This window comes from Cnephaeus nilssonii, assembly GCF_951640355.1.
Source record: "Cnephaeus nilssonii genome assembly, chromosome: 14".
Lineage (NCBI taxonomy): Eukaryota > Metazoa > Chordata > Mammalia > Chiroptera > Vespertilionidae > Cnephaeus > Cnephaeus nilssonii.
Genome location: NC_137085.1, coordinates 61,822,090 through 61,834,296, shown reverse-complemented (window position 1 = coordinate 61,834,296; position 12,207 = coordinate 61,822,090). Strand labels below are relative to the sequence as shown.

Below are 12,207 nucleotides of genomic sequence, written 5' to 3'. Positions count from 1 at the left end.
TAAATAACCACATAGTCATTACATAGTGTTTTACTGGGCATAGTCTGTGTTGCTCCTCTGATATGATTTTCTACTTCATCCTGAGGTTCATATAAAGGGAGTAAAGAAAATCAAAGGGACTTCACCATTTTTCTCTCTAAGTATCATGACGTCAGACTTTATTTCTCATTTCAACTTTCCTAGAAAGCAAAAATGACAGTTGTTTGTGGCAAAAATGAAAGAAATAGAATTCTGCATGTCCTGAAAGAGAAAGGAGGGAAGTGGCTTCTGATGACGAGAGGACAAAGTGTAAGTGGGCAGAATGGACTGCAGCCCTGTGGGGTGCTGGTGCTGTGGCAGAGGGAGGATGGAGCCGGCCCTGAGCTACACCAACGGTGAATTCAACCTTCTCAGTAATCCTATTTGCATTAAACGTGTTTATACCACTATTATGCAGTATAAATCTGAAGCGATGAATTATTTGGAAGGTACCACAAATCCAAGGTCAAACCCTTAAGGAGTTTAAGACAAAGGCTGGTCTGCAAGAGCCCATTAAAAGACAAGGATAGAATTGGACATGGGATTTATGAACAAAGGAGAGGCCACACCATGATAGCACTGAGCAGGGAGGGTGGGGTGACAACGGATTCCAAGTTCCACTTCACATGCCAGTGGACTGCTGTCTATGGTTCTGTATGACATCACCAGTGTGGTCTGAGTCCACAGAACTGACTGACTTTAAATTCTAAGGAAAAGTAGACAACATTCCTTTCAAATGGTTTTCATGAGTAGAATTTTCTGACAATTGAAACAAGTTTGTCGTTGGCACTGGAGTAACAGTGGTCCCTCCAATTCCCAGCGGGCTGCTGTGGGTTCAGTGTCCCCTGGGCTGGGGACACTGCTGTTGGCCACGTCTCTGTGGGAGAGCTCTGCTCTCAGCATCCACTTCCATCTTCTCCCCCTCGGAACCAGAATGATCTGCAGAAACAGGTGACTCAGTGCAGGCCCTTCCCATTGTTCGCCTACTGAGGGCCGGCCTGTTCCCGTCCAGGCTTTACCTGCCTCTGTTCTGCCCAGTTCTCACACTGCTGCTGACTTTCACCTCCTTCCTGCTCCTAGGTGTGCTCTGTGTCCTGTTCCGTGATCACCAGATCAGAGTCTGCTTCTCACCTCTTTGCACTGAGTGCATCACCTGAGACAGGTGCAGCCCCACTGCTGGGAGCATAAGTGATATTGCCCTGTCCAGTCGTGGAAACGTCCCAGGTGATCCACCCTCATTTCTCTCTGTACAACTAGGTAGAATAGAATCAAGTTCCCAGAAAACTTTAGCTACACACGCTGAGTTGGCAAAGTTTCCAAATAGAAGGTGCCCATGACCTACAATCATTGTTTACACAAGAGCCAAACTTAAGAGTCTTCTGATCAGAAATGCTTGCATTGTGCTCTTCTACAAACGCAAGATAAAGTTCTCTAATGACCAACCAAGGTTTCTGTTGATCGCTTACAAGAGCCAGCGTGAACTTATCTGGCAAATGTCTTTAACCAATCATTATCCTGAAGAACCTTTTCATTAAAAAAAGATTGAATTTATAGTTTGGAAACTGCAAATAGCTCCTACCCCCTCCACCACCACTGTCCCAAAAAATTAAACAGTAAAAAAAAAAAAAAGTGATAAAATTGTTTATTTAAGAGGCAGATCATGTACCTCTCTCTAAACATACTTTTGTAAATTCATGATGTAGAAGATATTTTTAAAATAACCCCTTGATTTTGGAGTCAGGTATTTCTCAGCTGGTGCAGAAATGTGAGTGGAGATTATTTAGGGGCTTGGCAAACAATGCAGTTGAAGAGAGAGAGTCAGTCACCATAGAAAGTTATTGTGAATGTGCTGACTTTCCTTTAAGGATGGTTACATGATTCCAACGCGTAGTGTAATTTCCACTCTAACGACCTCCCAGGCACAGGCGCTGTATTTCTTCTCTCTGAGGTAGTTATGGATGCTTTGGAAGTACTTCCGGACGAGAATTCCCAAATTGGAACAATCCCGATTTTCTCCTTCGCTCTGCTCCAGGTCCTCCAGGTCCTCCAGGCTGTGATGAAGGCTGGAGAGGAGTTGAGAGAGGAGGGTGTGGTCCCATGCAGCGAGGCTGTGCTGTGTTGTAAAGAGGTTGGCGATGTGCGTGATCATCGGATGTTGGAAACAGGTGCGTTGTGTCTGCTGCATCTGGGTGATTGTCCCCCTATTCCAAGGAAATTTGAAGTCGTTTCTGTCATCCAGGCATAGGTGAGACGGGGTCCTTTGCAGTTGTCTCAAAAGATTGAAAACTCTCAGGTTGTCTCCTCTATGAATCCAAAGTACTTCCTTCTCAAGGGAACCAGCAGGGCTGGAGCAGAGCATGGCCCCTGCCACCAGCCACAGATGGATCTGGGCCATTGGGAATTGCAGTGATTCAGGGCACTACCGCCAGGGGGAGTCGCGGGCACAATTGGCAGCAACTTTCCTTCCAGGGATTTCTAGAAAGCGCGATTCTCCAACTGGCCGCCAGAGGGCGCGCAGGAGGCCTTTTTGAAGCTGCTTTTGGGGAAGTTCGGTCAGCCGCCCTGTGCGGCTTTAATAGTGAAGGCAGAGCCTCCATGGGGAGGCCGCCGCCACTGCGGACTGGGCTCTGCCTGCGCCCGGCCGCGGACGCTGCTCCGAGGAAGCCCGCAGGGAACCCGGCCTCGGCTGCGCTTCCCCGGGAGCTCGGGGCTTTCCTTGTGCGCGGAAGCTCCAGCGAGGCCATTGGTACCGAGAACCCGTGTGCTGCGGGCCCAGAGGCGGGGACCAGAGCGCGTTGGGCGGTTTGTGGGGAATCGGGGCACGTTCTGCGCGGGATGCGCCCGGATCCGGAGCCGGGACCGCGGGGAGGACGGGCGGCGGCCCCGCGCTGGGGACGCTGCGGGCGGAGCTGGGCCGGGAGTGGCGGCTCCCTAGGGCTCTGGGGCTTTGGGGTGCTGTGTCCGCGTTACAGCGTTAGAGAGCCGTGGAGGGAAGTTACACAAACTGGGAAGTGCGAGCATTAAAACGGCTCTTCCTGAAGCTACTCAAAATATTAAACGATTTTAATATGAAATATTAATATGAAGCCCAATATTAAAAAATATTTTGTATTAAAGCATCACTTAATTAAACTTTTAAAATAGTTTTAAAGTTTAGTATTAAATAAATATCGCTGTAAATCTTTAAATATATTTTAAACCTTGAGACTATTTAAACATTCTCCCAAACTTTAAAATATATTTAAATATTAATTTAAATATCTACAAAAAATTTAAAATATTTCAATCTTAAGACATCCTTCTATTAGAATTTTAAAATACGTATATATTGAATATTAACTAAGTATTAACTGAAAATTTAAAATGTTTTAATTTTTTACATTAACGCTATAAAAACTGCATGTATGAAACTTGCACTTTATTTCAGGTGTATTTTATTTGTACCAGAACTAGGATTTAATATAATTTTACTGTCTTGGCTGGAAAGGAAGCAAACACTTGAGTGTTTTCAGGATGACTTGTTGTCAGCCTGGCCTGCCTGGCTCAGCGCTGGAGCATCAGCCTGTGAAGCAGGAAGTGCTGGGCTCATTCCTGGTCTGGGCACAGGTCCTGGTTGCAGCTAGATCCCTGGGTGGGGCTTGCAGGAGGCAGCCAATCAGTGATTCTCTCTCATCATGGACATTTCTCTCTCTCCCTCCACCTTCCTCTCTGAAATCTATTCAAGTGTTTTATTTAAGATGTTATTTTTAATAAAAGGGATTACTTGTGTTCAGTTGAGAGTATTGCCATGTTGGACAGTTTCTTGTAACCACGTGACAATGGTGAGTCATTTTTCTTTACTTTCATTTTACTGAAACGTCTTCACAGGACCTCACCTTGAATGAATCGTTAAAGGTAAAAATTGGTGTTGTGTGCAGGCTGGAGAGGACAGTTAGCAGGACCGATCTTTTCCTTTTCTTTGGTTAGCATTTTGTAGACTGAATGGAACTTGCTAACATTATATTTGCACCGTGCCCCCTTGCTTCATAAGCCTCTCAGGGACTGAAAGTGGAAGGTCATTTCGTGTCTCTAAAATGTTGATATTTTGTTCATCATGGATGTCCTTGCCTAATTCATTATTTCCTATTGCCTGGAAGTATTGTGTATCTTGATGACTCAGATGTGAGTCCTTCTTAAACTCTGAGCTTGAGGGAAGTACTCTGCCCTTCTACTAACCCAGGAAGGAGCTTTTGAATTAGTGTTGTGATCTTCAAGGGCTGAAAACCTAGGTATGTCCTCTTTCTTATCAGCACCACCCTCTGCCTCTAGCTTGCCTGTTTATGTTTTCCTGTGCCTCAGATAACATCCCCAGAGGGGGTCTGCCTCTGAGGCTGAAAGAAGGGATTATTTAGCTCACTGTTACCACTCACAGAACAGCAGTGCTTTGTCAGGAACCTTTCCTCAGAGCCGGTTCTCTGCAGAGTGGGCTCTGAGATTCCTCTGGTTCATGTGCCAGGCACTGATCTCTGTGTTACTCAGTGCTGTCCAATTTCCCATCGCCATCTATTGAAGAGCCTGTCTTACTCTGTTGTATGCTTGTGCTCCTTTGTCAAATATTAATTGTGCGTAATATCATGGGTTTACCTGTGGGGTCTCTGTTCTTTTCCGTTGATCTATCTGCCTGTTCCTGTGCCAGTCCCAGGCTGTTTAGATTACAGTGGCTTTGCAGTATAACTTGATAGCTGGTATTGTGATTCCTCCAAGTTTGTTCTTCTTTCTCAAGATTGCTGTGGCTGCTTGAGGTCTTCTTTTGTTCCATATAAATGTTTGGAGTATTTCTTCCTGATCTGTGAAATATGCTGTTGGTATTTTCATAGGGATTACATTGAATCTAAGATTGCTTTCGGTAGTATGGATATTTTAATGATGTTAATTCTAAGAGTCAATGAACACTGTATGTTCTTCCACTTATTTATACATGCCTCTATCTCTTTTGTTCAATGTCCTGTGATTTTCTGAGTACAAGTCTTTTACCTCCCCGGTTAAGTTTATTCCTAGGTATCTTACTTTTTTTGGGCACTATGGTAAATTGGATTGTTTGTTTAGTTTTTCTTGCTGAGAATTCATTATGAGTATATAACACCATAGAGTAAGGAAAACCTGTTCAATAAATGGTTCTAGGGTCAATGGAAAGCCACATGAAAAAGAATGGACTGGGTTACAGTTTGTCCCATGAATAAAACTTTACTCAAAAGGGATCAAATAAATAAACACAAGTTCTCACACAATAAAATCAATAGAAGAAAGCATAGGTACTAAATGTTTGGGCCTTGGCTGTAGAGAACATTTTATGAACTTCACTCCAAAGGCAAGTGAAGGAACGGCAGAAATAAATGAATGGGACCATATCAAACTAACCAGCTTCTGCACAGCAATAGAGACTGACAACAAAACGAAGAGGCAACCAATGAATGGGAGAAAATATTTGCAAAGAATAGCCCCGACAAAGGTTTAATACTCAAGCTATATAAAGAACTCATAAAACTCAACACTAAACAAACAACCCAATTAAAATGTGGGCACAGAACCTGAATAGACACCTCTCCCAAGAAGGCAGACAAACGTCCAACAGATTTATGAAAACGTGCATGGTCACTAGCCATTAGGGAAATGCAAATCACAACTACAATGAGACACCACCTCACACCTGTTAGACAAGTAATAAGTGTTGGAGAGGCTGTGGAAAAGGGGGAACGCTCATTCACTGCTGGTGGGAATATAGACTTCTGCAGCCACTATGAAAAACAGTCTCTGAATTCCCCCCAAAATTAAACATAGAGCTACCTACCATATGACCCAGCAATCCCTCTCTTGCATATATATGGGAGAAATGAAAAACTTATTCATTGCAGCATTATTTTTAAAAATATATATTTTATTGATTTTTTGACTGAGAGGAAAGGAGAGGGACTGAGAGTCAGAAACATCGATGAGAGAGAAACATCGATTAGCTGCCTCCTGCACACCCCCTGCTGGGGATGTGCCCGTAACCAAGGTACATGCCCTTGACCAGAATCGAACCCGGGACCCTTCAGTCTGAAAGCCTATGCTCTATCCACTGAGCCAAACCGGTCAGGGCTCATTGCAGCATTATTCACTGTGGCCAACACATGGAGACAACCAAGGTGTTCGTCAATAGAGAATTGGCTAAAGAAGACGTGGTACATAGACACAATGGCATAGTAATAAGAAAAGATGAAATACTGCCATTTGGGATGATGTGGATGGGTCCTGAGAATATTATGCTACGTGAAAAAGCTAAGCACCATATGATCTCAAATGTGGGATGTCACACTAAACTCTTGCACACAAACAGTTGTGTGGTGGTTGTCAGAGGGAAGGGTGTGGAAGGCGGGGAGTGAAGGGGGACTAATATATAGTGACGGAAGAGGATTTGACTTTGGGTGGTGTGCATACCGTACAGTATACAGATCTTGTAACAAATCCACACCTGAAACCTGTATGATCCTATGAACCAATGTCACCCCAATAGATTTTTTAAACAAAAGAAAGAGAAAAATGAATAAATAAACAAAGCCTTAAATCACGCGGTGTTGCAGAGAATGTTCACACATGGCTTTATGTCAGGTGGAAATGATATAACCCAATTGAACAGAGTATCTGCGGTTATAGAGATACAGTTTTAGAAATCCAGTAGGTGCCACAGTATTTTATCTTAGATCCTTGTGATGATTAATTTTATGTTTCAATTGGATTGGACCATGAGGAGCCCAGATACTTGGCCAAACTTTCTGAATGTGTCTGTGAGGGTGTTTTGGTCTGAGATTGACAGTTAAGTAGATGGACTGGGAAAAGCTATTGTTCTCCCTAATATGAGTCCACCTCATCTCACCAGTTGAAGGCCTTGAATAGAACATAATGGCTGACCTTGGCTTGGAGTAAGAAAACGGTAATTTAGCTAAATCCTATGTAACAAAACTTATAGCAAAGGGGAGGATGAAGGGCACAGTAGGGGTAAGGAGCGGGCACAAGCTCTCTGCCCTGGCTGGGGGATAAAGGAGAGGAACTTTTGTCCCATGAACAACCTCCAGCTCTGCAAAACCAGCCACATGATTATTGTTTCATTTTTCCCCAGATGTAATCGTTTGGGAACGAGAAATGGGAATCACACCAATCAACTCACAAAAGACTCACCAAATTGCTAATACTATCTAGCAAAATCATGGATGTTACTCATTCTCAATGTGCATTTCATATGATTAGTGAATCCATCAGACACTTGGGTCATCTACTAGTAAATATCATTACTACTCAAGATGACATAGAAGTGGTCGATGTCTCTTAGAGGTTAGTGTTGACCCACCCATGGAAAGGTCAAAGGTTTACTTCCACCTCAAGGGCATGCACCTAGGTTGCAAGTTCAGTTCCCGGCCTAGTCAGCTTGCAAGTAGAACCCAACCATTCATGCAGTAACTTATATCTCTCTCTCACATTGATGTTGTCCTCTCTCTCCCTTCCTTAGTTTCTGAAAATCAGTTTAATCAATATAAGAATGACATTATTGAGCACCTCCTATGCTGTAGGCACTCTTCTAAGCATATTGATTCATGGTTCATTCCTTGAGCACTCGTGGAAAACATGCATTTATAAAACAGGAGTTTCTCAAGCACCTTCATGTGTCAGTCTTGTTCTTCTCACTTAGTCCACATGAGTTCACAAAAGAGGCAGATGTGGTTCCATTCCTTATCCCTTTTTTATGAAGAAGAAGACAAAGCCACAGGAAGATGAACTTTCCCAACTTCATAGCAGTACTTGAGAATCTAGGAGTTCTGACTCCACAGTCTAAGCTCTTAACATTCTAGGAATTTCCCTCTTCACAGGAGCAAAGAGGCTATTGAGAATCAGAGCATCCTATCTCCAGGACAGTGGTTGTGATGGTTAATTCTATGTGTCAACTTGGCTAGGACAAACACCTGTCATCCTGAATTTTGCCTTAAAATGTACCTGGAGGTAGAGAAGCATAAATGCAGCAGCCCAGGTGGTCACAGTTTAGACCAGCAGAACTCAAATGGCCAAACAACCTATTTGTAACTTAAAAGTAACACAGTTGAATTCCATTAAATCTGCAAGCAAGTAGCAAGGATCCTACCATTCAACAGGTAATAGGCAAAGAAAGAATGGAAAAAGTCCAGAATTGGCAAGTTTCTCTCCTTCTAAACTGGTCCATGAAGTAGAGTAGGAGAGGAAAGAGAAATAATAAAAATGTATTAAAGTATTACCCACAATTTATTTACAAGTAAATTGAAGCATTGGCTAGGTCATCTGAGGCACAGATTAGCAGTGATGGGCAACCTTTTGAGCTTGGTGTGTCAAACTTCGCCAAAAAACTGAGCATAACTCGGGTAGTGTGTCACTTTGAGGAAAAAACTAACTCCAAGATTCTAGTCGCAAATGTTTCATCCTCAGGAGCAGCAAATGTTTCATCCTCGGCATGCGGCCACGTGTCATCAGAAATGGCTACACCATAGGTTCGCCATCACTGGATTAGAGAAATCCTCCCAAATTGACCTCTCCCTGCGCTCTGAGATAGTCACACAGCACACACGCAGTTATGTGCATTTGGCTGACTCCCTTCCCTGCCCTCATTGGAACACTGGCATTTGCTCAGGGCCCAGAACACCCATCAGCACACTCCTAGAAGCAGAACTGTCCACAACAGTTGTGAAGAACATGGAGCGGCCACTCCACAGTTGCTCTCTCCCTGTGGCTTTTCTTCTGATTAGAAACCTTGAGGCTGAAACCACCACAGACCTAGAGGCGGTGAGGGCGGGGCGGGAAGGGAGTGAATACATCCAGTGAAGCAGGACTGGGAGACTGTGGTAGGAGGAGGCCCAGATGCCAATATCAGCCAACAAATCACTTCACTCAAAAGACTCCTCCCAGATATCCCTACCCTCTCCTCCTGGCTGACGGAATGGAAGCCGGCTACAGTTCTGACATAAGCACCGAACATCCTCCATGTTTCCAGGGCTCTTCTCCATTCCATGCGTTTCCAGCTTTCCATAGGCACTTTCTGAGAAGTGGGGGACTGTTCTAAAGGACTTTAAAAAGGAGTGCTCGCCAAAACCGGTTTGGCTCAGTGGATAGAGCGTAGGCCTGCAGACTCAAGGGTCCCGGGTTCAATTCCGGTCAAGGGCATGTACCTTGGTTGCGGGCACATCCCCAGTAGGGGATGTGCAAGAGGCAGCTGATCGATGTTTCTCTCTCATCGATGTTTCTAACTCTCTATCCCTCTGTCTTCCTCTCTGTAAAATATCAATAAAATATATTTTAAAAAAATAAAAAATAAATAAAAAGGAGTGCTATTTTGAGATAGATTCAAAAAATAAGGATTTAGGTTTTCAGAAGTAAAACATGAAATTTTATTTGACAAGAATTGAATAAATAAAGCAAAATGCAAATTTAATAACTTAAAAAAGTTCCATGTTTTGTAAATTTTAATACCAGGTAAGAGCAAATATTGGTTATATAAATACATAAATATGATAAGATGAAAGAATAAATAATAAATAGAAATAACCATTTATGACCATTTATAACAAAAAATAATAAATAACAATTAATCAAGAATAAATAATAAATAAATAAATAACAATAGATAACCATTCAGGCAGTAACCTATGAGGGACTATTGACCCAGGAGCTGAATTTTGTAACATTTTCTCACTTAACACTCTGACAACCGATTTACTGAGTAAAATTCAATGAATCCTGTGACTGAAGCAGATAGAAGAGCCTTTGCACATGACCCAGGACATATGGGCAAAGGTGAGGTGGCGCATTCACCCATGAGAATCCTCTCAGGGCGATCCCACGTCTCCGTCCTTATTTCTCAGCCTTTCTTGCAAGGCTCTTGTTGAGGAGAAGGACCTCATGATTTCCACTCTGACAACTTCCCAGGCGCAGTCACTGTATTTCTTCTCCTTCAGGTAGAGACGGAGGCCCTGGAAGTACCTCTTCAAGGCCAGGGTCGGGCCCTGCGTGGCCAGGCCAGATCCCTCCTCTCCCATCTCCCGCGCCCAACAGGTGTCCAGGTCTTCCAGCTGCCGATGGAGTCCTGTGCGCAGGTGGTCCACGAGGGTCATGTTCCAGGTGACAGAGGAGTTCTCTGTGGGCAGGAGGTCAAAGATCTGCTGGAGCATCTCGTGGAGGACAGAGAGGGCCTGGGCCTTCTGGACCTGGCTGCCATCCACCGTTGCCCGGGGGAATCTGAAGTGCTTTCTGTCCTTCAGACAGAAGAGAGGGGAGATGGTGCTCATTTGGCTCAGAAGCACTAAGTTCTCCCTGCTGAGCAGGACGTGGTCCTGAGGCGGGTCACAGCCCAGAGCTCCACCGGGGCCAGAGCTGAACAGCACCAGGGCCGTGAGTAGCGAGAGCAGGAGGGCCATGGGCAAAGGAGGGTGCTGCTGGCCTGGCTGAGCTGGGCGTCTGGTGAACAACCTTGGGCCAGAAGTTCTCCAATGACCTTCTTTCTAGGCAGGGCCCTTAAATAGGGAACACCACAGTTTTCATTTTCTAAGCATTTCTTTCCACTTTCACTTCCTTTTTTGTTTTCTTTTAGGTGGTCTAAGAAGATGTCATCAATCTGCAATATTAATTTTCTATTTTAAATTCCCAACAAATTTTTAAAATATATATATTTTACTGATTTTTTACAGAGAGGAATGGAGAGGGACAGAGAGTTAGAAACATCTGTGAGAGAGAAATACCGATCAGCTGCCTCCTGCGGACCTCCCACTGGGGATGTGCCCGAAACCAAGGTACATGCTCTTGACCGGATTCGAACCTGGGACCTTTCAGTCCACAGACCGACGCTCTATCCACTGAGCCAAACCGGTTTGGGCTCCCAACAAACTTTAGATGTGTCGTCTGGGCCCCATGTTGCCCTCCTTACTCTGCACAGGGAGTCAGGCTTCCTCATCCGTGTGGGATTGTGTGTTTTGTCAGGTCCTGCTGGCCCACATGTAGTCCATAAGCTCTTTAGAACCAAGGGCTGAGTTTTATTTACTGTTGTGTTCCCTGCAGAGGCTGAGGTTTTTAGTGACTGCGTTTGGGGGTGTTTCTCCTCTAGAACCCATTCCTGCAGGGCCACGTGGTTATGCTTCACGGGGGCCACTGGGTCAGGACTTGTGTAGACATTGCCGTTTCCTTCCAGCGTTTGTAACCGGTTGTCAGTGCTCCTCAGGCTGTGCCGATACCCCCAGCAGCAATCCGGGTTCTTTGCTGGTGGCTGTAGGTGTGGAGATTCTCATTACAAGATGGTAATATTTTCCCAGCGCCACCCCATTCCCGAGGCCAAGATCTGCTCTAGTAACCCTGTGCCTCTGAGTGACAGTGTCCTCAACTATAACTCTCCTGTACTCCCCGCTGAGGGCAGGCTCATCCCATCCTGAGGTCCTTAGAATCCTCCCCAGGAGGAGACGCTCGTGTCTTTGTGGCAAATGATGGGTCAGCATCCTCCTGCTTCCCCCGGAGGGTGTGTGTGAAGGACCCTTGCTCTCGGTGGTGACCTGCTCCTCTCCTGAGCCAGGACCCAGGTGTCAGTGGTGTCCGCAGCCCTAATGCTGACAGCAAACGTTAGTTTTGTCTAAGTGGGTGGAGGCATTCGTTATCCGTTTGCAATCATTGATCTTCAGTGGGCCAATAATTTGCTTTGGCTAGAGCAGCTTTATAATTGAATTTTCTTTTTAAATTATTGAACACATTGAACTCAGAATTTCTGAGCTGGGGACAGGAGATTCAATGATGACGTCTGTCAGTAGAAACTTGTAGAACAGAAACTGGTGAACTTCAGCTGCTCATTCAGTCTGTGCGTTTCTATTGGGCTTCTCTGTTCATCCCTCTGTCTCCTGCTCAGGATGCAGGGCAGTGAGGCTCAGGCTGCTAACTCAGGGAGAAACAGCCTTCTTCCCTTAATTATTCCTGGTGCTTCATTCTAAAGGTAAATAAACACATAGTTATTACATAGTATTTTGCGGGGCATAGTCTGTGTTGCTCCTCTGAAATGATTTTCTACTTTATCCTGAGGTTCATATAAAGGGAGTAAAGAAAATCAAAGGGACTTCACCTTTTTCTCTCTAATTATCATGACGTCAGACTTTTCATTTCTCATTTCAACTTTCCTAGAAA

At 44.5% G+C, this 12,207-nt stretch overlaps 3 protein-coding genes across 6 annotated transcripts in view; 1 reads left to right on the top strand and 2 right to left on the bottom strand.

Moving 5' to 3' along the window:
• LOC307111429 (uncharacterized protein) overlaps positions 1-2,187 on the top strand; it is a gene marked incomplete at its 5' end in the record, with an annotated part of 21,709 nt that extends 19,522 nt beyond the window's left edge. For 2 of the 4 annotated variants that reach the window (XR_013814567.1, XR_013814568.1), the window contains 2 exons: positions 1,099-1,242; positions 2,051-2,187. Coding sequence is in view for 2 of the 4 variants with exons in the window: in XM_079791320.1 (XP_079647446.1) it covers positions 1,099-1,175 (77 nt within the window). Of the gene's footprint in view, positions 1-1,098; positions 1,462-2,050 lie in introns of those variants that run through there. The other 2 variants (XM_079791320.1, XM_079791321.1) reach the window with 2 other exon arrangements.
• Positions 1-12,207, bottom strand: part of LOC307111425 (interferon omega-2-like) — a 20,871-nt gene extending 8,664 nt beyond the window's left edge. Inside the window, exon 1 of the mRNA XM_079791316.1 lies at positions 6,117-12,207. Coding sequence (XP_079647442.1) covers positions 9,879-10,466 — 588 coding nt within the window. The 5' untranslated portion in view covers positions 10,467-12,207 and the 3' untranslated portion in view covers positions 6,117-9,878. The remainder of the gene's footprint in view (positions 1-6,116) is intronic.
• Positions 1,459-6,134, bottom strand: LOC307111431 (interferon omega-1-like). The gene has a single exon (XM_079791323.1). The coding sequence runs from the start codon at positions 2,411-2,413 to the stop codon at positions 1,889-1,891; it is 525 nt and encodes a 174-aa protein (XP_079647449.1). The 5' UTR covers positions 2,414-6,134; the 3' UTR covers positions 1,459-1,888.

What these genes read in the sequence shown, in the direction of transcription:
- LOC307111431 (XM_079791323.1), bottom strand. Translation starts at nt 2,413, where the DNA reads ATGGCCCAGATCCATCTGTGGCTGGTGGCAGGGGCCATGCTCTGCTCC.